At 38.1% G+C, this 25,200-nt stretch overlaps 1 protein-coding gene across 2 annotated transcripts in view; it reads left to right on the top strand.

The window, feature by feature from the left end:
- trmt11 (tRNA methyltransferase 11) overlaps nucleotides 1–25,200 on the top strand; it is a 63,113-nt gene that overhangs the window by 12,884 nt on the left and 25,029 nt on the right. The window contains exon 13 of one of the 2 annotated variants that reach the window (XM_030157750.1): nucleotides 3,653–3,754. The exons of the other annotated variant lie outside the window; for it this stretch is intronic. Coding sequence (XP_030013610.1) covers nucleotides 3,653–3,724 — 72 coding nt within the window. The 3' untranslated portion in view covers nucleotides 3,725–3,754. Of the gene's footprint in view, nucleotides 1–3,652; nucleotides 3,755–25,200 lie in introns of those variants that run through there. 2 annotated transcript variants of the gene reach the window in all.

Below are 25,200 nucleotides of genomic sequence, written 5' to 3' on the forward strand. Positions count from 1 at the left end.
AGACGCTTCCAGGCACCATCACATGATACCCGGCTCGCCATCGTTTGCGGTGCGGGCTGTTTACAGTTCCCACAGGGCCCTTTTGTTGTCTATCATCATCAAGTAAAATCAAATGATTCCACCAGACATTTAGAGACTTTGCCTTCCTTGACTTATCACTTCTGTCCTCGCCCTCTCTGCATTTCTTCTTGTCATATGTAAATGAGGTCTGCGTTTGCCACAACAGAAGACCACTTGAACTCAGTAGTTTGAATTGGGCCCATATATTTCTGTTTGAGGACTGCTTATAGTGTGTATATGTGCGCACACTGCCACAATACTGTGATAAAACATGTTCTCAAGAGCCCTGAGTCTCCAATGATGCAGACTATAATTAGGAGAGTGGGGTTGGGTGGGGGAGGGGAGGGGGTGGGGGGTTCCTCTCTACACCACGTAATGCTGTCCAGACGTTGAGGAAATTCTGTGTGTGTACTTGTGAAATCTGGTTTTGCTTTATTTCAGTGCAGCCGTGCAGTTTTCTGGTATAATTTAATGACAATAAAATGAATTGAGATCTAACCTGTAAATACCACTTTAGTTAGTAGTTCATAATTACTAAATTGTAATATTATTGATTATTCTTTCATTTATTTTTTTATTAGGGCTTGACCAAGGTTTGTGGAGGGGTAGCTGCTCTGATCACTTTTTTTTTTTTTGACCAAAGCCTATTTTTCTGTAATTTGACCTATTATGTTACAGTATTAAGAAAAATGACTCAAAGCAAATAGATTCTTTCATAAATCTCCGTTTTTCCATTTCTTCTGCGTACACACTGCTCCATTCATCCTCAGTTCTGATATTAAAACAGACTCTGCATCACCGCTTCTCCCCTTTCATCCATATTCTTTATATCAGTAGGTCTCTCCACCACACCTCCACCGGTTCTCCCAGCAGCCTCCTCTAGACCTCCTCACCCACTTCACCTCTGCCCTCTCCTCCTCTCTCCCCTGTCATGTGCAGCACTCTGCTTTTCTCAAAGGGGAACTCCCTGTAGGAGGAGAGGGCCACTCTTTTGGAACGATGGCTGCTGATTAAACCCCCTCCCCTCGCTCTGAGAGTGACCTTCAGACTGCTGAATCAGCACATATGCTGTACAGTCCACTTCTCTAGCTGTTTTGCCCTGTCTTTATGTTAAGTTAAGCTGACCAGCTGCTGGTCATGGCCTCTTATTAATTATACAGACAAGAGGAGCCTAGAGAAATGTTCCTGCACTTTTGGAAATTTCCCTATCACTTTTTAACAACATAGTTTTGTTAAAAATATTCATATAAATTGCAATGCAAACTAAGAAATGCCAGAGCCTTGAATTCAACATCTATAGTTAAAACTGACTTTTTGTTATAATTTTAACCAACAAACTTATTTCAGTTGTTTCTATTTTGCCATATTTTAGAGATATGATACTAGATGCTGCTGTTGGTTGGACAGACATGCACATGCATGAGTGGCATTCTTTTAGGCATTCTTTGATTCACATGTTGTTGCAGCTGTGGATGTGATGCATATGGATGAATGTTGAATGTTTCTTGTGTGGTTTGCTGAGTATTTTCATGTTGTTGGTTCTGTAATAATCAAGGATCTATGTTCTTTTGATGCGTCCTCATATAATCCTCTTTTCCTGCTGTAATTGATCTCATACTTATCATTACACAGCCCAAAATCATTCCCAATGTTTAAAATATGCATAAGTTCAAAAAATATTTTCTCATCTCAGGCCTCATGTCTCCACCACATTTCAACACAGTGTGACGGCCTTGAAGAGCAGCATCAGTCTGTTCAAGAAAGCAAACACATTTCCCACAATGTCAAACTATCTGACAAGAATAAAAAGAAGAAAAGAGGCATCACATACACAGACTCACACACATGCTGTAGATAGAGGGAGACGTATATCCTTATGGCTGATGGGGATGGATAGCAGTAGTAATTACACACCTCCTGACCCTCAACACTGGCTAACATATTGATCTGTGTGGGCCGTGTCATGATATGAAGTGTGTGTTCTAGGAATTGATGTGAAAGAAGGCTGTGAGGCTGTGTGTGTTTTTGGAGGCATTTTGGTGTGAAGGTGAGAGAGGGAAACATAGTGAACAGCTGGTACACAGTAGTGTCCAACCTTCGCACACATACACACACATGAACAAACGTGTGAGCAACTGAACATATGTGGCGCAGGTGCAGTGCACCTGTGCATAGCCAGGGGAGTTTGGACACCTGCAAGTCCTCCACCCCTTCTCGCCTTCCCTCCCCCACCCTCAGGTCACCTCAGTGCTCTCATCCACCCCAGGACACCATCCACTGCCCTTCAGTTGTTGATCGTGGTAAGATGAGAGCTGTTATCTCAATGTCTGGGAGGAGAAGCACAGCAGACGAAAGGCCATTATAGTGCTACAAATCACAGAAGGAGTTCCATCTCTCACAGCTGTGTGAAACTCAAACCATGCTCAGAGTAAAGTACATGAAAATGAGGAGCAGTGGGAGACGAGTGGGCAGCCAGGGAAGAGAAATGTGTGCAATACATTAAGATTAAAGTGGTCCAATTATTTTATAATAGCAACACACCAACTGGAGTGCATCCTTCTTCTGGGAAGACTGAATTCAGTGCCACTAGATGACAGCCTTGAGCAGAGAAAGCCCTTGAATATCCTCCAGTGTGACAGACTCTATGTACTGTACTCCAGCCTACACACACGTTGCTATACAATCAATACTGTGCAGCATGTAAACAAACAGTTTGAGGGGCTAAGCTTTTGAAGTGATAGAGCTGTGGCTGAGAAAGTGCAGAGCAGCTCTGATCACACAACATCCTCTTTAAGACACTCGCCTGGAAGCGGTGAAGGTTGTTGGCCCAGGAAGTAAAGGGGGTGACTGAACGCCTTGTCACACAACGTCCTCATCCTTCTTTCACCTACTGTATCCTGACCATATGTCACTATTATGTCGCAAAATAAGTTTTCCTCAAGAGAGTAAAGCTTGACAAGACTGCAAACAAACACTCATGTTTTACTTTACTCGAACCACCAGATATTCCACTTGTTTATCCCTCTTCTTGTTTTCCTGTTATTTTTCTACCATCTGAACCCGAAGTCTTCCGCAGCACTTTACGCATGCATTGTTGTTTTTGTACAATCACATGTTTGTGTGTACTGGTATTTATGTGGGTTTATGGGGTCAACACACTTAATTATGACCGGAAAGAAGGGGGGGAAGGAAAGGTTTATGAACCAGAGAGCCAAAAACAGTCAATGCATGTATTTGGATATGTGCATATGTGCTTCATTTTGTGTTTATAGTGTTTGCGTGTGTGGGTTGTCTGTGGTTGTCACTGCTGTTCTTCATTAATGACAAAAAACCACTGGATGGCTTCCTCACGCCCTTTTTTAATGACACTTAACTGCCAAGTGGGTACACACAGACATGAAGCCCCCCTTTCTTACAGACACACTCACTGCCAAGATGGCAAACATGGTGGCTGTGACACATTTCCTCTTCTACTCTTGCAAGGGTCATAAAGCATTAATGCTTCTAACCAGGCCCGATACAAGACACTGGTGAGGATGTCTTATATGGTTCTTATGAGTGTGTTTTTCATTCACCCATGTATTTTCCATAGCTGCCCAATTCAAGGATACTGGATCCTATGCCAGCGTGCACTGGGCAGAAGATATGGAAACAGCTTGGATAGGATGCAGATACCCACAGGGCAAATAAATACAGACACATACCCTCACACTGCCATTCACATTAATGAGCAAATTTGAGGCTTTGGTCTCAATAGACGTACATGTATTTGCAATGTGGGAGGAAACTGGAGCTGCCAAAGGAAACCTCTATTAAGACAGGAAGAAAGCTGTTTTTTAAAATGACTTTTATGAACTTCACTAATATATATTCCCAAATCTAATTAACCAGGGTGCCAGGAGAAACATACCTCTTGATTTTTTTTTCATGCAAAGTGTCTAATTTCTGCTGCTAGGTGACTATCATTCAAAACAATGATGCTGTGATGTAGATGCTGTCAATCAGTAGCGTGGGATCATGGGAGTTATTGTTAAACCACTGCATCATCTAATTGGACTCAGGCTGTAATTATGATAAAGTAATGAAATCAAGTTTTATTCACATAATTATCCTCGGCCCTCGCTGCAGGGTGTTGTAATCAGTTTGTCTGTCCGTCCGTGTGTGCACAAACTTTAGCGTAGACAGAAGGCCAAGGGTTTTCAAGTGTAGACACGTTATGTCTTTTCCTGCCACACTGCTGTATCCTTTTCAATCCTTTTAATGTATAGATGCTAAATTGTCATATTTGCATATTTGAGGGCAAACAGTAGTCACATGCATGAACTTGGCTTTATATAAGATAATAAGGAAAACATCTCCCCCTTAAACAAAGTGAAATAAAGTCTTGTCCTCATATTCAGACAACTGCACTTTATGTTGTAGTCTGAGCTACAGAAATCGTAAGAGACAAAGTATTGAATAAAAGTTTTCTTGACGTCACTATAGTATTGTAAAGTGGTGTAATGTCATTTTACTGTAATGAAAAATCTGCAAATACCATGTAATGTCAGTATAAAGACAATATGATGCCTATGGCAGTATAGCAAAAGCCAACTTTTCACAGTCCTTGCATCCCTCAGATCTGTAAATGACATCTTTGTGGATGAGCTGCTCTGCCTCTCAGTGGGAGAGCGCTGGTCTTTGCTGGATCTCAGTTTCAGTGAAACATCTCAGTGCCTCTTTGCAACCCAGACGCATAATAAAATGTACACCTCTGCAGATCATAGATACATATAATTGTAATATTTCTGAACCCAAAATATGTTTCATATCAACATTTATACATATGTATATATCAGCATTATAGTATTTTAACCACTCATGGGTCTTTTGGCATGAAAGTGAAAGTAAGTTGTTCACAGAAAACACATTTCATTTGCTTTCCATTAACAGGATCGCCAACTCAAATAATCATTTGGTTGTGATGACAGCACTATTCAACATTTTATGGTTAAGTTTAGGTCCTTAAAGCATATGTTTAAGGTTATGGAAAGACACCAGTTATGGGTCTGATACAGAAAAATTCAGCAAAAATGTGTAAAAAGAAAGTCAATATTTTCCTAACCCAAATGAAATCATTTCAGTTTTCTAAAAGTAAATATCAAGAGATGGGATATAAACATCCACCATCCACCTTAACCATCACCTCCCTGCTGAGGAAATTAGGGAAGGAGTAATGTCAAGATTACATCTGACCATAGTTTACACAAATGTACAATGGAAACATTATATTCTGGTGAATCTCTTAGGTTAATTTTCTGTTCATTACAGTCAGTTGTGAGCATCCCTAGCTGCATAGATATGTGCCCTGCCATTGGCTGGGTGTCAGTCTGACGGCTCTCATGGCTGTTTAGCCCAGTGGAATGTCTTATCCATGTGGGTGTACGTTACTCAGGGCAAGGATACACGCATGATGCTCAAATGTTTTCTCCTCCCGGACCAGAGCAGACTATCACCCCTATCATTTCTAAGTGAATCTGTAAAATGGGCCTCCTGGCTCCCAGCACACTCACACCTGTCCTTTCTGCACAGGTGAGCCTGCTGAGAGCCGACTGAACCCAGCTCACCTGCATGCACCAAGAGTCTGTCTGTGTTTCTGTGTGTTTCACCATTTATGTTTGTTTTTCTTTCTCCCTTTCTCTCTATCCTATTCCCCTGCCACACCGTTTTACCCATTTTCCCTCCATCTGATGCATCCATTTGAATTAACCTGTTCTTTTCAATGCAAAAAATAGTAACATGCAAAAACTGTGTCTTATATAAGCACCTTGGAAACTTCTCCCTCTCTGACAAGGTGAAATAAGGACTTATCTTCAGTATTCAGACAATTTAAACAATTTTTTCCATAAAACTTTTCTTATCTGTTAAATCAGTTCAGATAAAAATGCTTGGATCGAGCACTTTTCTAAGCTTCACTTTCTGCTCTACAGTGGTGTGTGGCCAAAGACAGCTCTGCCAGTATCTGACAGTGTGGAACTCAAACCAAATAAACCCCATAGATTTGAGTTAGTGCTGCGCTTGTTGTTACAGCTTTTTGGCTTGGCGTTGGCCAGGACCAACTCTGACTTTCCTCCATGCAGTCTTCAGAGCTGCCCAGAGCTGTAACAACCTTGGTTTATACTAAAATACAGCAAGGAAAAACTGTAATAATGGTGAGACATTTTGAAGTTGTCAGGTTTCCTTCCTAAACAGCCTAATAGATAACAAAGGACATCTAACGCCGCCATTGTCTATAAAGTTTTAAAAATAAGTCACACTTCAATGGAACTCAAGTATTGTGGCAGGAAGAGGATTCTTAAGGCATTTTAAATGGTTGATATAAAATAAGTGTTATGGGCAGATTAAGTCAAAAACACAACATTCTCAAACCAACCACAAGAGTTGCTGTTTATTTTTCTTCTTTTCTTCTCTTACTGTTTTTAAACAATGTTGCTATGCTACCTCTTCTTGCCGTAACACCATAAACAATTTGCAGACCACAAAGACCTTGCTGGTGGCTCAGGGTTTACTTGTTGGGTTGCCAGGTTGCGGGAGTATCCAGTGCATACAAAAATAAAGATTATATCTAGATATGTTTCAGTGGTTTTTTTTTACTTTCTGATGCTACAAATTTTGGATGTGGAGGCAATAACATAAAACCTTAAACAAAGCTTACCTCTTCCACCTGGAAACAACAAATGGTTTTGGACATGAATGCAGTGTGTGTATTTCAATATATAGTGTGTAACATGAGGCTGGTGGGAAGTTGGTCTCATTTGTTTACTTTGTCTGTTTGGATATACCATGATGAAAAGTTTGTTGCTGTTGTTTTTTTATTGCATTCTTGCATAGCTTTTGTTGAACTTTTTGAGGTTTTATAAATCTAAATAAATAAAATGTGTGTTTGTGTTTGTGTAAGCTTCTGCGTGTACAAGCTACAGCATGGCAGTGTGTGTGTGTGTGTGTGCGCGTGTGTGTGCGTGTGTGCGTGTGTGTGTGTGTGTGTGTGGGTGTCGTGTTTGTACGCTTATGTGTGTGTGATTTTGACTATCTGTACAGTTTGTGTTATGGGGGCTTTCCAGGACATCTCTCTCCTTGCTTGCAGATTTGTCTTCCAGCTGCCCCCATTGAAATTTGCCCGCTACCCGTTTTTCTCCCCCTGTGATGCTTTTTACCTCCCACCTGCCAGACGCATGCAACGATTCAGCATCTGCCATAAAACAACCACCAGCCCCGGTCTAAAACCACCACTCTGTTTTATTTGGATTTAATTTGCATCAAGGTGTAACATGGTCGTTCTTCATGGCTCAGGGTTTTTCCACATGTGAAGCAAAATGAATCCAGATTTTTAAGAAATGTCTTTACATCTAGTATACGGATAGCCATGACTCAAATCTATCCTTTTACTGTAATCTTATTTATAGGTTAAGCTTCATGACTTTCATTTAAATTCATAATATAGAGTATTTTTTCTTGCAAACCCAAGATATCCTGACCTGAACATATTTTTTTTGTCTTTGTACCTGCCATGAACAGTGTGCACCACACTGTGCAGTGGCACTGCAAGCCCATAAAAACTTGAACAAAACATAATTATTCCTGTTCATTTTGTGCAACATCTATGCTTTGACCATAAGTTAAATAATGTGGAATTTACACTCACCAGACACTTTACTGGGCACACCTTTCTAGTACCTTGTAAAGTGTTGTAGCTCATCTGCTTCAAGCTTAGTTGTATTTACTGTTGCCTTTTTTCTACTCAGTATTAGCTGGACCATTCTCCTTTGACTTCAAGCATCAACAATCCATTTTCAGAACTTCTGCACACTGGATATAGGAATATAGAGATCCAAAGCACCACACCTTCCAGTTGTGCTCCATGGGGATAGATAGATAGATAGATAGATAGATAGATAGATAGATAGATAGATAGATAGATAGATAGATAGATAGATAGATAGATAGATAGATAGATAGATAGATAGATAGATAGATAGATAGATAGATAGATAGACAGACAGACAGACAGACAGACAGACAGACAGACAGACAGACAGACATTTTACAAACATACATACATACGTACATACATTATTAATCAAGAGGGACATTCAAGACAACATCAAGCATCATAATATAAAAATACTGAAATACAAGGACTACTCAGTGGAAAGTTGCAGAGGTGACATTATTGTAACTGTCTCCACAATCTATACAAAGTCACTGAAGATCTCTCTGCAGCTTCAGCATGACCAGACTGTGAGCATTTTCACTTGTAATAATTTTTTTTAACCTCACTCCATGGTATCAGTTTCTTTGGTGGTGAAGATGTGTATCATGTGCGTGGAGAGATGCACTCCACTGAGCTGTTTAATGCAAAACTAAATGTTTCTTTACTGTCTTTGCCACAAACATAGTTCATAAAATTATCTTTAAAACTGACAAATATCATGGGTGTAAATGGTGGCACAGTTCAAACAAGATCAGTTATTTGTCTCCTGGTATTGACTACCGGTCATATTTTTTCTGAAGTTTGGACACATGAGGTGGGACTACAACTGTCTTTTTTCTTTCCACAGGAAATACCATATACCATACAAGATACCATATGAGTACCATATGAGATGTCTCACTTTTGTTTGGGATTAAATATGACCACAACAACTGGATGGATTGACCACAAATATTTTTGCTTCACTGATGATGAATAATTGAAACTGTGCTTAAAATCAGGTCCAGTTTCAGTGCATGTAATGCCCTGGTATATGACATCAACCTAATATATGGTACTGCTTTTTTCCATATAGACTTAAAGTATCAATAACGTCACTGTAGCATAAATCCAAAAACATTATACTGCACAATGATTTACTTTACATTTTTCTGATACCTACTAGTGGAGTATTTTTACAGTGTGGCATTTGTAATTTTATCCAAATTGTTTTTCTACCACTACTTTTTATGAGGGAGAGCTGAATAGAAAAAACTTCAATGAAAAATAAAAAGAAAAGCTACTGTATGGGCTGGTCAGGTACAGCTTTTGTTGCCTAAAAGCTACTGAAATTAAATTGTAATATGCTCAGTCACATTCCTTGGCAAATGATAAATAGATTTTCGGAGAAGTATGTAAGGAGTTTTATCTCACCCTTTATTAGACACTTAGCACCTCATCAGAATTTTCCAGACAGTGTTGGTGTGGAAAAAAAAAACAGGATGATTGGAGGATTGCCAACCTGCAGCCACAGTGAACATGACTGGCAGGTGTTGGTGGGTGTTTCCATGGGTGGCATTTCCGGTAAGGTCCCCACCATACTGGTAACAGGCTGAAACCATTTAAAAAGTATCAGTCTCTGAGCTGTTTTTTAAGGGTTTCTACTGGTTTCAACTATTATTCATTCTCACAATATATTCAAATAGTGGTGTCAATTGGAGAATAGTTGAACGATGCTTATGCAGTGGTAATAAAACAATAAAGAGCCAATTCAGTAAATGATAAAATAATGAAAAATAGTGAAAATACAAGAAAAAAAAAATATTTTAATGATGATCACAGCTTTTAACTTGTCAGATATGAGGAGCTTTTCTAAAAGTGTGCAGCTCATTCACTTGTTAAGCTGTGAGCTGTTATTTCCTGATTTTGGGTCCACTGTGTAAATTTCTCTATATCTAATCCACTTCAATTCTGTGTCCCTGAATCCATAAAGACATTCACTTGTCATTCTATCACTTTGCATAAGATAATAAAGAACAGAGCAAGTAGATGAAGTTGATAAGTAAAAGTACATGTCGTAACCCATAAAGACCCAAACAGCCACTGGCATCCAAACATCATCTACTGATCTAAACTGTTTAATACCTGTTGATTCACTAATTCTATCAATACATGTAAATAATTGGTGTAAAATACAGTTTGTCATCTTTTCATAGTCATCAGATGTGACCCATATGGACGTTCAGAGACTCCATAGTGAATGTGTAAACACCGTCATCTTATACAACATTGATTCACCAGTAAAACCCATGGAGTTGGATCAATGACAGTGAATGGAAATGCTTGTTTTTACTTTCAGTTATTGATATATTTTGCTGAAAAAGTCATTTTTTCTTCACTTTTCTCTGTTTCTGATATGATAACCTTCAACTTTAACCTGAGCTTTAATGAACATCTTCATGATCAGTAAATTAAATACAGGAAAATACCAGATTTTCATTTGAAAAATGTGAAATACAGAGGATAATATTATAATGAATGGTGATAAATCACTTAAGAAAGGTTAGATAGAGAAAAAAATTCATTTGGGAACTGACACAAAAGTAGCACTGGGTCTTTATGGGTTAAATGAATGAGAAAAAAAGTTTGGTGATAACTAAAGTCATTATGTTGTCTAACTAATGTTAGTTCCCACTGCATCTTCCAACCAGACTGTTATATAATCTCCTGATTCATTTGTCAGCCATATATCTGTGTTGTATAATTCAGGGGAAAGTAAAGCAATGCATTGTTATAAATGGACCAAGAGCTTAAACAGTATTGAAGGCCAAAAAAAAAAAAAAAAAAGCAACCTATTGCAAATGAAGCAGGGACTATGGAAATGTAATTATTGTATTTCAGTTGAATAAATAAATCAATTTAGCACCTTCTGAAAGCTAAAGAAAGAAGTTATAGTGAACAACCATACCAGCTCCACTGTTATTAACTGTTAGGATCCATGTACTGCACCATGAGGTCAGACTTAGTATGCTGATTGTTTTAGGTATTTAAAGGTTCAATATGTGTGGGATTATTTGGAGTTTATTTTTGCAGTCCGGTAGGTGGTTGTATGTACATTCGCTAACTCTGTTTCTAAGCAAATGGTAACCAGTGTCGCACACTGTTCAACTGTAGAGGAGCAGAAGAGAGACAAATGAATGTGGGAGTAAACAAAGACTTTCATGAGGCAATCAGTAGCTTGGAAACAGAATACTTCACATCAAAAACCAACATGCTCCTTGCACTAAACAGACTCTAACCTTATTATCAGGAGACTCAAGCACAAATATTGCACATAAACATTTAGACAAATAGTATATGTACAGTACACATTTGCTGTACATGAGGGTAGGTAGGAAATAAGTGTTCTTTCATTTAGTCAAATAAATTGACCACTTTACCACTGGTCCATGATCTGTCATCTTGAGGGAACTTGTACCTTTAAGAAAGAAAAAATCAACCTTCTTATCTCTTCCTCTTCACCAGCTTCATAGTTCTTTTACTGTAGTTCAGTCCAACTCATCTTCAAAGGTGCCCGCAGTGTAACACTGCGTGTGACTCCAGCAGTCATTTATCATCATATACTTATTTAAAAAAAAAAAAAAAAAAAAAAAAACCTTACCATTTGTGCAATGAAAGCTCAGAGAGAAAAGATGGAAAAATGAAAAAAAAGAGAAACTTTTAACCTGTAATAAAAAACAGACATGCCATGTGGGTGAGGAGGTGACGTCTTATTTGCTGCCAGCACTCCCCGAGGTGGTGCTGGGGCTTTACATTACAAGGAATGAAATAAGGCTTGGATGCAAAGAAGGAGCTTAGATGCTCTTTGCTTTTAAGAGGCTGCAGAACCACATGCACCGTTGTCGGTTTGGCTCTTAATAGCTGAATGCTCTTGCAGAAGGGCATCACCTCAGGCTGCCATGTTCCCAGAACTGAGGCACATTTTTCCGCTGTTAAGATGTCACCAACAAATGTTCAGAATGTATGTCCAGGAGGAGGCAGATGTCTCTGGAAAGAAAGTTTAAAAGAAGCTAAGGGGCTTGGTGAACATCTGCAAGGAAATCGACTTTGTGCTAAAATTGTAGTGATAATACAAGGAAATGGTCAAGATGAAAACACTGAGCAATTTTATGCTTCTGGGTTACAAACTCATTCACCTAGTGAGTTTAGTTTGAAGCAGAAATAATTGTTAAATGTATGAATATTGGTGAGGCAGAACGAACTTTTTATCTTTGTCTAAATTCTGTCAAGACTGTGATAACAGTCATAACAGTTAACAGGATTAGAAAAGCACAGAATTCATCACACTAACACAGTGGAAATGGTAGTTTATTATTTAAAACTGGACATTAAACAAATACATTAAAATTATTCCAGAACCACAGAACTACACCGGAGAAAAAAAGTGACATTTCTTACAACCATTATTCAACACTGGTTATCTGTAATACTGAGGTCATGCATATAATCCTTGTTTATGCTTGCATTTTGCATGGTTCAAATGTGTAAAATTGGGTCATAAACACTCAGCTGTTCTGGTCAGAAATGTGAATCAGAGAAGTGGAAGACTGGAAGAACAGGTCATTCACATAAAAGCGACTTAGACTCAGGTCAATGTGAACAGATGTGCGGAAGTGTCTTTTGTCCTACATGGACTTTTAACTCTATTACCTTGGATAATCCTGAACAGGTGAGCAGTGGGTTCTCTTTAAGTGTTGCAAAGTATGAGCAGGAGCCACAGGGGATCATGGTCCCGTTTATGCGGGGACCCACATAACAGGCACCAGTAAGTTTAAAAAATGAGACAATATAGGAATTAAGATGAAAACATGTGATAAATCCTGCTCAATCATGTTTTAATCATATGCAAACATGAACCTGTTTCCATCCATCTTGGCAACTACACAAAGCTGGATCTGTGAAACACCTTCAGTAATTGGCATATTCTACCCTTTTAAATCCACAATGTGATTATTATTACACTGCAAAACCTTTGAAGTCATGAGGCAGCTGACTACTGTGCCGTACTTCTTTTTGACACCCTATTTAGCAGGGAATGACATCGACACATGTGCAGGCAATGAAATCTTTCTGATTTAATGCCAGTTAACAGAGTTTAATAGCTGCCTGTTAATTATTCTTGGTGCTAGCTATCAAACAGCAAGCTTACAGGTTAAAAAATCATCCACACTATGTTTTCTTTTATCTTTGCAGAGGGCACTGACGCAAGAATAAGGAGAAGCAGACTAAAAAATATACACACACACTGCATACAGCATGCAGTGTGTCTCAGGCAAGGGTTTTGGATTATGATTTAGAGAAAAAACTAACCATTTTGGAAATCTTTGGGGTAATAGGTTTTCTTTCCATTTAGTTTCTGTGAGGTTATCCGAAAGGCAACAAACAGCCAGCTCTGGAAGGACACTTTTCTTACAGTGGTTTATGGAACCTATCATAAAGTATAAGCCTGTACATGGTCGATATATGCAAAGGCTTCAGTTTGTTTGCAATACACCCATAACTTCTAAACTTTCCCTGTTTAATTTTATGTTCTACTTTGCAGACATGACTGTAAATTTTCTGCACTTCCAGCCTCTTTTTCTGGAGTGCAACTGTCTGATTTTATGTGACCATATTTTCCTTTTTTTCAGCTTGTTTTCCCCCTGTCTTTCTCTTCTCAGCTACTGCTGTCATAAATGATGAGAGTTGAGAGAAAGTTGTGTTATGGAGCTGAGTACTACCGTGAAAAAGAGGGCCGGATATGGTGCCTTTTAAGCAGCAAGTTGTAGATCATTTTAGCAGTTGTCCCTAAAAGTTTACAGTACATTTGGGTGAAAGTGTGTAGATTCCTGTGCAGTACAGCTGGGGCAATAATTCAGTGTCATATTCATAATGACGCAGACACTGGCATTTTGTGCATGTTTGTAGGAACACACAAATGCCTCCTCAAGTAGTTTGTCTGTGGTGGATCTCGTTAAGAAAAACAGACATCGGTTTTTAGGCTAAGATGAATTTTTTTCATGGTTCATCTGTATTATATTATTTTCTTCTCTTTTTTTTCTTCTCTTATTGATGCAAAAACACCACATGGTTAGCATTATAATAATGTCAAGTGATGGAGATTGGATTGCATTATTGTTATTTGGGATATCAAGTGGAAAAACAAATGTCATATCTCACGTTTTATGTGTTTAAATGTGTCTTTTTGTGGTGGCTGGATAATCAGTTATGTGTCTTATCGTGCTTTTGTCAAAACCACTGAAGTTTGTGAAAGACCTGAACCAGCTTGAGGACAACTGAGTACACACAGATGATAGTGATCAGCACCGATATGGATTTGGTTTGTGTGACATCTGATACATCACGAAGGAGGACATGTTTGCTGTGAGATTTATAGGAACATAATAACTGTATAGTTGATGCATGGAAATATTATGATGTTTATGGCAAAAAAAAATCTCAATAATATATCTTTTTTACTGAATTATTGTTTTTCCAGACCTTGTCATATTTACATAATATGCCTTATTGTTTTATAATCACCCGCATAGACATTATGCAGTGCACACAGTGTGCAGTCTGAATACTCTTGGAAATGAAACATCAGGCCCATAAATCTGCTTCATAGGCAAAAGGGGGGCACTTTTATATCATTTAATAATAAATGGCTTCTTGTTTATTTCAATAAAAATTTCCTTCGACAGGGATAAATCTACAGTTTGGATATGTTTCATATCATTCTGAATGCATATTTGTGAGCTGACGATGCCGCAGATAGTGTCTCAGAAATGAAAGCAGACATCGGATCAGATGAGGATCTGACTTCAAAGTTGTGTATTGTGCCAAACTCTGTCATGACCAACTCTGCTCTACGACCAAGTGGAAAACATTACCTCAGTTACTTAAAGTGATTCACAACATAGCAAGCAGCAATATTAAGAAAAACACACCCCTGAGAGCTTATCTCTGCCAACTTTACAGGTGCTCAAGTCTGGGAAGAAAAAAGAATGTAGGAAGTAAAGTGCCGTATTCCTACTTTCTAACTGTGTAATGACAAATTATTGAAAGTAATTCAACAGTGGGTAAACAGAACACAAAGACTTAGCTTTCTTGTGTTTTTTTCTATTTTCGAATATCAAAAAAACAAAAACAACAAGGAAAAAAAAAAGTAAAAAAAAAAAAAAACATTCAAAAAGGGGCGGGATGAAGTACAACTTATATACTCCCACCCCCTTATCCCATCTTTTTCTACTGATCACAAAGTCTCCCATGTCAGTTCCTCAAAAACCTTAACAAATCTTACATAGGTCAAAATAAGTTCTAACCAATCCTGCACAAAATGCTAAAAATATTATACGTTTCAAAAATAAACTCCGTCCATTTCATAGCCGTTTTACACATATAGATAGACTTCACTTCAAACATAAGTTGGCAAGAGAAATTCCAGATCCAAAAGGACACTCCAATATATGGAAATAAATCAACCAAAAAAATAAAACAAATATCACACAAATGTACAACAATTTCACTGTGACTCTTCAACAACACTCAACGTCCAAATAGGAAGAGGTCCAGCGTACATTGTCCCTCCCCAATTCCACATGAGCAGGCTAATCAGCCAATGAATACAGTGTTTCCATAGCAAATCCATTTGGTTCAGTGTTACAGATCAGTAACATTCAGGCTTTATTCAGGACACATCTAGATAAGGTGCAATCAATGAAATAGATCACAGCTGTATATCTTCTTCAAAGAAAGAATCTGAAGATGAAATCTATCAAATCTGATTCCAAAATTGCTCTAAAGAAAATACATTTTATTTGCCAAAGTTTATTCCAATCTGTACGTCTTATTTTTTTTTAGATGTCTTCAGAGAGAACTTTTCTTCACGGGATCTGAAAATGAGAAGATACACATTTAAAATAAAATAAAATTAAAAAAAAAAAACCTCAAAATTATCATACTGCAAAAATGTAGCATGGTCTCCTTGTATAGTGTCCAAAGAATTTTTTTCCCACACTGACAAAAAACTTTGCCAAAACTTCCAAAAATGTCAGAGCATGTAAGCATTAAGCTGTGTCAGGCGATACAAAACAGTCATGACTGTGATAACCAGATGGAAAGAAATAGTTTATTTTGCAATCAGTAATCCATTTCCTCACTTAAATGAACTTAGTATGTGAATTCACTTTGACCTTATTTAGAGATTTGAAAAGACCTTAAAGCATGGCAGTAGTGAAGTATCATCAGTAAGGTTTACATGGTTTTCATCTTTTTGATTCAATGTAAGAAAACCTAAAATGGAACAAGGCGAATGATGTTAGCGCTGTGTTGCTTTCGGGAAAGTGGTCTGAGACATGGTTTGTTTTCATTTGCACACTCTGAGGTATCGAGAGCACATAAACACATCTGACCTGTATCACTCAATCTGACATACTGATCTCTAAAAAGCACAGAGACTCTTGGTCTTTTCAATCTCAGTAAGCATTGTTATGATCCTCTGTCTTATTACATCAGCCAGAGAGAACCAAATGAAAAACTATCACATTTAGAAAATGTCATCTGCTTGGCTCGTTTTCAAGCTGCAGTTGGCACCATTCTGTCACCTTCCAACCTTTACTTCTGACTATTTTGCACTGACTGGCTCCTTGAAGCTCAGAAGGTTTACAATGTGATATCCAGAAGCGGCAAAATGTTTTTTTTGTTTTGTTTTGTTTTGTTTTTTTTGGCTCTTAGGTGTAGGCATGCAGATATGCAGTATTTGGGTTTTCTTGCGAGTGATGGTATGCAGAATATCTATTTGCGTGTGTGTCGTGCCTGTAAATGGTGTGTCAAACATGCATTGGCTGCTGCTATGAAACACCTGGCATACCCACACTGTCTCGCTAACAAGGCCTGACAGGTCTGCTTCATGCAGGTCCAAAAGAGGAAAACACTTGAAGATGGGTCTTAAATTATGATGAGTTGGCCAGGTCATTACTACTATCTCGATGGGACGCCTTTGTCTGCCAGATGAGCTACGAGCATGGCCAAATTGTTCATGTTTTTTGGATGATAACAGCATTGATAGTGACAAAAAGAGGAATAATTTATGGAATTTAGTTTTTATTCCACACATATGGATGCACATATTTATACAGGCATGTTCATTTTCTGTGGTAGCCTGCTTACATTATTTCCCCATTGGCAAAAGCACATGCCTGACTGTTTGTGCATGTGCATCTGTGTGTGTGTGTGTGTGTGTGTGTGTGTGCATGTGTGTTCTTGCATTTTTTATGATTTTGTGTGTGCATGTATTTAGTGCTCTGTAAGCCCCAGTCTTTGATGTGCCCTCCCTGAGTTGAAAGGGTAATACGAGAACTCAGTACCCACAATGCTGCTCTCACCTGTGTGCTTTGATGATAGGACAGAGGCTAAGTATACCAAACCATGGATGTCTCTGTCATCCACACACACATGCACACAAACACACACACAGATATTCTCCATGACCTTTTATTGTGGTGAGTGCACGGCTCAGACCAGTCCGGCTCCCTTTGTTGGCTGTTTTTTTTTTTTTTTTTTTGATGCGCTCCTGTTACGGCAGTGGATGGATGGGTGTCATGAAGAGGTGAAGTCCACGCTCTCCTCTCTCCATCACTCAGCCCTCACTGCAGGATGCCACATTTCTGGACAACACTATGATTCTGCTCTTAAATCACTTAACAGACTTCATGCCTCTTTTCTTCCTCTTCTTCCTTTTCATACTGTGATTGATTTTATTTTAGCGTCGACGTTTATTTTCACACCGGAATAATCCACTAGTGCTTTCCACGGAGTCAACAACAAATATTTCCAAATGTAAACTAACTCTAGATTAATGTTTTACTGCTTCATCTCTTGTTCTTTCATTTCAGGCAAATTATCATTAGTATTTTTGCCTTTCATTGAAGCAACCAGAATTAACAATATTACAGTTTCTGCTTTTTGGCATTACCAAGTTTTCAGCTCAAGTCATGATTTATTCTTATCAAAAGTACAGTCAGTACTTTTTGTATGTTTTGTGACATTATTTAATAAAAAAAAAGAGACCTGGACAAGATTGATGTTTGCCCACCGGAGGGAGCACAAGGGCCAATTTTCTTTATCATACCACCCACCCACCCCCACCCCTCTGTAACTGACCCTCTACACTTAATCTATTTCTAACCTAGCACAGTTGTGGAACATAGCTAACAATAAAGTGCAGGTCCTAGTCCTCAGTGCAGTCTGCTGCCACAGAGTTATTATATTTGGACAGAGAGTGATGAGTTGACAGCAGGATGAGGAGATCCCCTGTGGACAGGTGAACCAGATACCGGCTCAGGTCAGTACAAGGTCAGAGAGACGGGATCTGTGTGTTTCTATGAGGTAACAACTCTTCTCCCTGTCTCTTACGGTCACATACACACACACACACACACACATGCACTCTTCTCCCCTGCGTCCACACACAAACCCACCGTTTAGCCGAGCAGAGGCAGCCCATTGTCAAACCAAACAGGCGCTGAATGGTCCTGTCGTCCGGTCGCTTCATCCCTCCCATCATCCCTCCACCCCTCAGAGGGGTGACAATGACCTCTGTCTGAAACAGAATAGGTGCTGCACCTGTGGTTAGAGGAGGTCCAGTGCAGGATAGTTTGATTCATTTCTACTTTTTACCCTCATTATCAATTTCAAACACAGAGTCCAGAAGGGATCACAGAGAGACAAGAGAGACAATGGTCTTTTTTGATATTTGCTCTGAGTTTGGGCATTTGACAGCCTGTAGAGGTTAGAATTTGATGAATAATCTAAACTAAATGATAGCAGTATTTTGGACCGGGATTAAATAACAAACTTAATGATATAATGTGTAATATTTCCAAAATGCAAAAATGATTGGGCTGTGTTATATATTTTGTCGACTTGTTACCTTATATTTAATGTTTCCAGAAAATGTTTGGATTCAATTTAATGTCTCATTTAATTTGTTCATCTGTCAGTAGCATATTGGCTTAAGTTTAATTTAACTTGCAGCAAAAAATGTGAAGGTCACTATGAAACAGCAATATTTCTGCATGAATCTTCTCAAAAAGGTTTTCGTTTGTATATTTCTACTGAAAACAACATCCATGATTCCACCAAACCTCATCAACTGCTATGTTTTTTTTTTATTATTTATATTGAGAGAAACAACCTGACAAAATATATACAAGTTAAATACCAAAAATATGACAATACTGCATGGTTTGAATATTTATTTATCCCTAATTTAGCCAGGAAAGTCCCCCACACTTTATTACCTCCGCCAAGGAGGTTATGTTTTTGCCAGGGTTTGTTTGTTTGTCTGTCTGTCTGTTTGTCTGTCCGTTAGTGTGCAACATAACTCAAAAAGTTATGGACAGATTTTGATGAAATTTTCAGGGTTTGTTGGAAATGGGATAAGGAAGAAATGATTAAATTTTGGTGGTGATCGGGGGTGGGGGGACCCACGGGGGGGCCCATTTCCAACAAACCCTGAAAATTTCATCAAAATCTGTCCATAACTTTTTGAGGTATGTTGCACACTAACAGACAGACAAACAGACAGACAGACAAACAAACAAACCCTGGCAAAAACATAACCTCCTTGGCATTGGGGGGCCCACGGGGGGGGGCCACTGATCAGCCTTGGCGGAGGTCTGCGCTCTCCGAGTGCTTCTAGTCTATCAAAGAGTCCTGGTGGGATAGTTTTCTGGCACAGTTTAATTATTTAATGATGTATTTCTTTTATTATTATTATTATTATTATTATTATTACTTTATTATTATTATTATTATTATTATTATTTAGTTATGTTATCAACTAAATGACACTCAGAAAGCACAGACCTCCGCCAAGACGTTGATAAATTATATGAACAGAAAAAACAAAACACAAATTATGATCTCCTGTATTTGTCATCATATTGTGAGTTGGTGCCACTGGTTAGTGTACAACTTTGATTACAAAACAATTGGGACACTGTGTTAAATGTGAATGAAAACAGACTAAAATAATCTGCAAATCTCATAAACCCATATTTTATTCATAACCAAATATAGAAAACATACTATTTGTTCAAACATAGAAATTTTGACCTTTTAAGTAAAAAATAAAGTTATGTTGAATTTAATGAGAAAAATGTAAAAAGCGGGGTATGTACTTGTTACCGTTGTGTCTTTATTCTTCACCTACAAACACTCTTCAACATTAAAGTGAAAAATACCACTTGCCTCTTTCCATTTACATTGATCTGTTCCAAAACTGAATTAGGTTTGTCCACAGTCCAAGTTTACCTTTCCACCAAGTTTCACAAATTCAAGTGCAGTCATTATTGCCCACTCTTACTGAATGAGTAAGTCAGATTTACTTGCAATAATAACAAGATAAAGTCTTTTTTTCCTTATATATCTATATATACTGGGTATCCCTGTCCTTCATATCCATCCACTTCTATCATCTCCATTTCCTATCTCCCTCCTCCCTCCCATTCATCTTACCCCTGTCTCGGAGCCAGTCCCAGTCTGTCTCCTGTGACCCAGCCTGAACTAACACAGCTCTAATCCTCGGATCACCTCTCATCACCGGGCGACAGAGTGGGATCACCTCCGGGAATCTCCAGTCTTCATGGCTGGGACACACCACAGAGAGACAGAGGAGAAAGGACAATGGTGGGAGTGGGACAGACAAAATGACAGAGACTGACATATGGTCATTTATTGTCTTTGTAATTTCAGTCAGGGGCTGATGTAGATGTACATGTTATGAGTTTGTGTATGTGTGAACAGAGCTTGTAACAACATTGTGATCATAGCTGACATGCTGTTTGTGTCCTGTACTCTGTTGTGGTGAATTAAACTTCACATTTGTATCTTAATACATCAGATCAGCCTGCAAAAACACCCTAAGGCTTAATGTGATGAAATAAGAATTAAACATGACAGCTCAAACCCCCCCACGTGGGTCAAACACCAGGGTCATACAGTCCACCTGCCCTGCTGTAATTAGCTTAAGTCACAAAAAATGTTGTGCATTCGATTCGGTTTCTTTATCAAATCAAAAACACATCATGAACATACACTGAACATTAGCACAATCTAGATGACTCAGAGAGCACAGAGGGCAGTAGTCAGTTCTACTTAGCATCCCTGGATATTATTAAATCACAAACAAAACAAAAACTACTACCTATATTTTCTTCCTTTTTGTTCGTTAGTTTAACTGACTTTTATAATTGTAATAAAACTCTTCATTTTTAATAAACCTGTAATGGTAAACTGTCTGCAGTGATACTAAAGTATTAAAAAAAATCCAGACTTCACCTATTTTTCTGATCTTCTGCAAAATCTAGAGTAAATGAACCTTGAAGAACATATCATGTACTGTATATACATATTGCTATGATGATCTTGACTCATAGTATATCAAATGTTAGACACTCCTATGCATTTTTTGCCCCTAAGTGAAAGAGTTAATGGTATTTTGGGGGTATTTTATTTGACCATGTACAGTAGATATCAGAAGAGACACGATAATGTGCAATGCAATCATGACAAGTTAAACAGGGACATTTACTACATGATTTCTCGGCTGCCCTGAGAGTTAATAGTCAAATATGGGTGTGATCATCATCCTTTTGCACTGACAGCTGCTGTTAATCAGAAAACTGTTAGAAATTTCATGGGACAAAGGAGGGCAGTGGGCAGACAAGGCCTTCTGAAAAGTGGATGTTGGCTTTATTCACACTAACTTGATAAGATAACGCACAGTATAACTATTTAGTCTCAGATTTACAATGAATACTTTGTCATGATCAATATTTTAAAGGTGTAGTGTGTAACAGCCAATCATGCTGGTGTGTGCATATGAAGTTTGTGTTGGAGTCTGTGTTGGGCTCCGAGCAGGTCATTAGTTGATAGTGGGCATCTCAGATTAGAATACATCTTAGAGGCCTTTTATTATGAGTAATGTTTATCTACATCTATCACTTCACTTTAGATGTCCAGTCCACACAGCATCGTCTGGCAACAAGGGCAAATAAACATACACTAATGCTTGAGTGTACAATCATGTACAGTATTTCTTTGCACTTGCATCTCAACCAAATCCCATGCCTGAATGTGATTTCCTGTAGACCAGACTCTGATGAAACTGAAGACTTGGGGCTGTCTGTGTCTGCTCAGTGTCAGAGCTCAGACATTTTGTCATCAGACTATTATATTTCCATTACCCACAATATAATGAGGTATCAAGTAGTTTTGAAAATCAAATTCAGGCTGAACCTCTGAGTGCTAAGGGTTTCCTTCAGTAGCTCATTGTCATGACAAGATAAAACATAACACATCTGCTTAGTGTCAGTGGTCCGCCACGGCACTGGGCTGGAGTTATGAAGTAGTTGAGGGGAGTGTGTGGCAATGGTGGGTGATGGGTGAACTCATGAGATGATAGCTCTGTTTTTCCTCTTTTGGAAAAGAGGGACAATTTAAAAACCAGAGGGTCTGATAGTAAAGAACTATACTGTCCTATCAGACTGTGTATTTGTGTTTAGCCTATTTGAATATGTTAATTGGAATTTTCTTTTCTTTTACATTGCAGATATTGGCTGATTGAAAACTCAAAGTAGAGAGTGTATGAGTGTGTTTGTTCATCTTCTGTTCTGTCATATTACCACACAGCAAAATACATATTCAGTGTCCTGCATAAGCCAGTCTGTAATGGATACAGCACAGCACAACCCTCACAAGGAAGAACCACATCATCTGGATTAAAGGTTTGGGTTTATCATCACCCATTACCACTCACTGGATTCTTACAGTCAACCTAATGAGAGAGGGGTTTGAAACTGGAGGTCATTGGTTTGAAACTGCATGCTGGTTTGGGAACATTTTTATAGAGAAAGTGTGTCTGTGGTATTTGCAGTAGAAACTACAGCAAAGTTTACTTATTAATTCCATCACAGGATCCAAGAAAAGCACAAACTGCTCTAAAAAAAAAACAACCACAAAGCTTCACTGTTTCGTGCTTTAAAGTATCTTCCCCTCTGTTGCTCTGTCTCGCTCCCCCCTTTCCAATGGGACCACTGCTTTGCACAACCTCTGTGAAGCATGGCACAGCAGAGCAGACGACACTCACACACTAGCATGTAAACATACATGGGCTTCTCTGTTTCTCTTGGTTTCTCCATGTTTCATTTCATTGGCTCAGTCTGTTATGCAAATGTTCACTTATCTTTTAACAACACAAGGATTTGGCACATATGATAGAAACAAGGAGGATTTAAAGAAAGTGAGAATATGTGAGACTGATAAAGATTTTACAGAGTCAGCATATATCAGCACATGCCCCTACGACTTTTAGTCGTATTTTTTGTCTTACAACTGTTACAGATGAATATCATTATATGACTGTCTTATTCTTTCCCTTAAAAGGTTTGTTTGTGTTTCTTTACACGTGTCTGTGTTAAAGTATCTGCTCACATGTAAAATCATGGGTCTACTTCAGTGCACATTTCCCATGTATCTCTAAGTATGTGTGCATTCAACAACTGTACATATGTGTGTGTTTTCTCCTGTGAATGAGTGTCTATGTGTGTGTTACCTGGGGTCATAACTCTACCCAGGACAGTTTTATAAAGTGCGCTGCAGCCAGCGAAGCAGCAGTAAATCAGTTTTATTTGCTGTGTGTTGGGGGTCAGCTCTCTTGACACCCCCAGACCCTGACACCACAGGAATGGACTGGCTGGCTTTTGCTATTGCAGCTGTGTTGTTGTAGGCTGGTAGTAAAGGGGGATTTATTTTTGTGCAAACGTAGTTCACCTGAGGAAAAGGAACAGTTCACATGGCTTTTTACAACATTCAGTTTGGTTTGGATGCAACACAAAACAATTTCATTTTTTCCTGGTTCCTCAAACAGATTATTATATTTTCAAATTATTACTCAGTAATATTTTGCTGTTTGTTGTCATTGGACAATAATTTTGTTTTTTTCTTCAAATTCTGGCAGGACAGACAAACATTCAAACAAATGGAAATAGGTGAAAAGTGCAGTTCTGGGTCAAAAATATGTGAGAAAATAATAAGAATATATATATATATATATATATATATATATATATATATATATATATATATATATATATATATATATATATATATATATATACACACACACACACACACACATATATATACACATATATATATATATATATATATATATATTTTTTTTTTTTTAATCTTGGACTTATGTTTTTTTTTTAACCCAGAAAACCTTTAACTATTTCTTTTCAGGAGTGTCACCACTACAACATTTAGTAATGAATTGATACAAAACATAAATGCTAAATATTTTTCCAATGATGAGGCAAGTATATTGTTGGTCATAAAGTTGAAATTAAATATTTTTGCCTCTTTCCATGAAATGATTGTGATATAGTGATTTATTCTTGATAGATAATGTGTAACTGGGATTCAGTATGTAATCATTGTACCTGGTCAAAGGTGATTACTGATGTATATAAAAAGGAATTAAAAGAGGAATGTGTCTGAAAATGTAATTATTTATGGGCAACAGTGTAATTTGTTCTAGAGCTTTTTCTGAAACCCACAATGGGTCATGGAGCTGTTTTATTTGGCAATGAATTGGCAAACAAAAATCTATAACAATATTATGATCTGTGAACTCATTTTCCTGATAAATGCAGAAGAACAATGTTTAACAGCTTTTGGCCTCAGTAAAGCCTTGTGAAATGCAGAGGAGAGATGTCAGTTAATGAAACACATGAAGAAAATGATATAAAAGTTGTGATGACATAAAAAGACGAGTAATTTGACAATGGAAGTGTCAGTAAAAATGTAGATCTAAGGAAATTCATGATGTACTTTGGTAAGTTTGGGTCCTGAGGGAGTCGTGTGTTAAATTCTGTGAATGAAATATCCTTCATTTATATCCTGTCAGGTCTAATGGTTTCATTTTGTTGTCAGAGACTCACCCAAAATCCTCGAGAGAAGGATTCATGTTCCACACACACACTCCTAGAGAGCAGGGCTGTAACTGTGTGGCACACCGTGCATAAAAACACTACGTGGGAATGCAAACAAACTCTTTTTCTGGTTCTCTTTTTCTCTTTGTGCAAACCTCATCTCATCTCATTTCCTCAGCTCCGCAGACTTAGGATCAATTCAGCAGTTTTCTCCTATGGAATGGCCAAATTTCATGATGTTACAGTAAAATTTAAAAACTCACATTTCTGCTCATGTACAGAATTTGTAGATTGGTTTGAACCTGCACATTGCATAAGTACGTGAACACAGAGACACACAAAAAAAACATAAAGCATGAGCAGTTATGA

Source organism: Sphaeramia orbicularis, chromosome 16 (assembly GCF_902148855.1).
Source record: "Sphaeramia orbicularis chromosome 16, fSphaOr1.1, whole genome shotgun sequence".
Classification (NCBI taxonomy): domain Eukaryota; kingdom Metazoa; phylum Chordata; class Actinopteri; order Kurtiformes; family Apogonidae; genus Sphaeramia; species Sphaeramia orbicularis.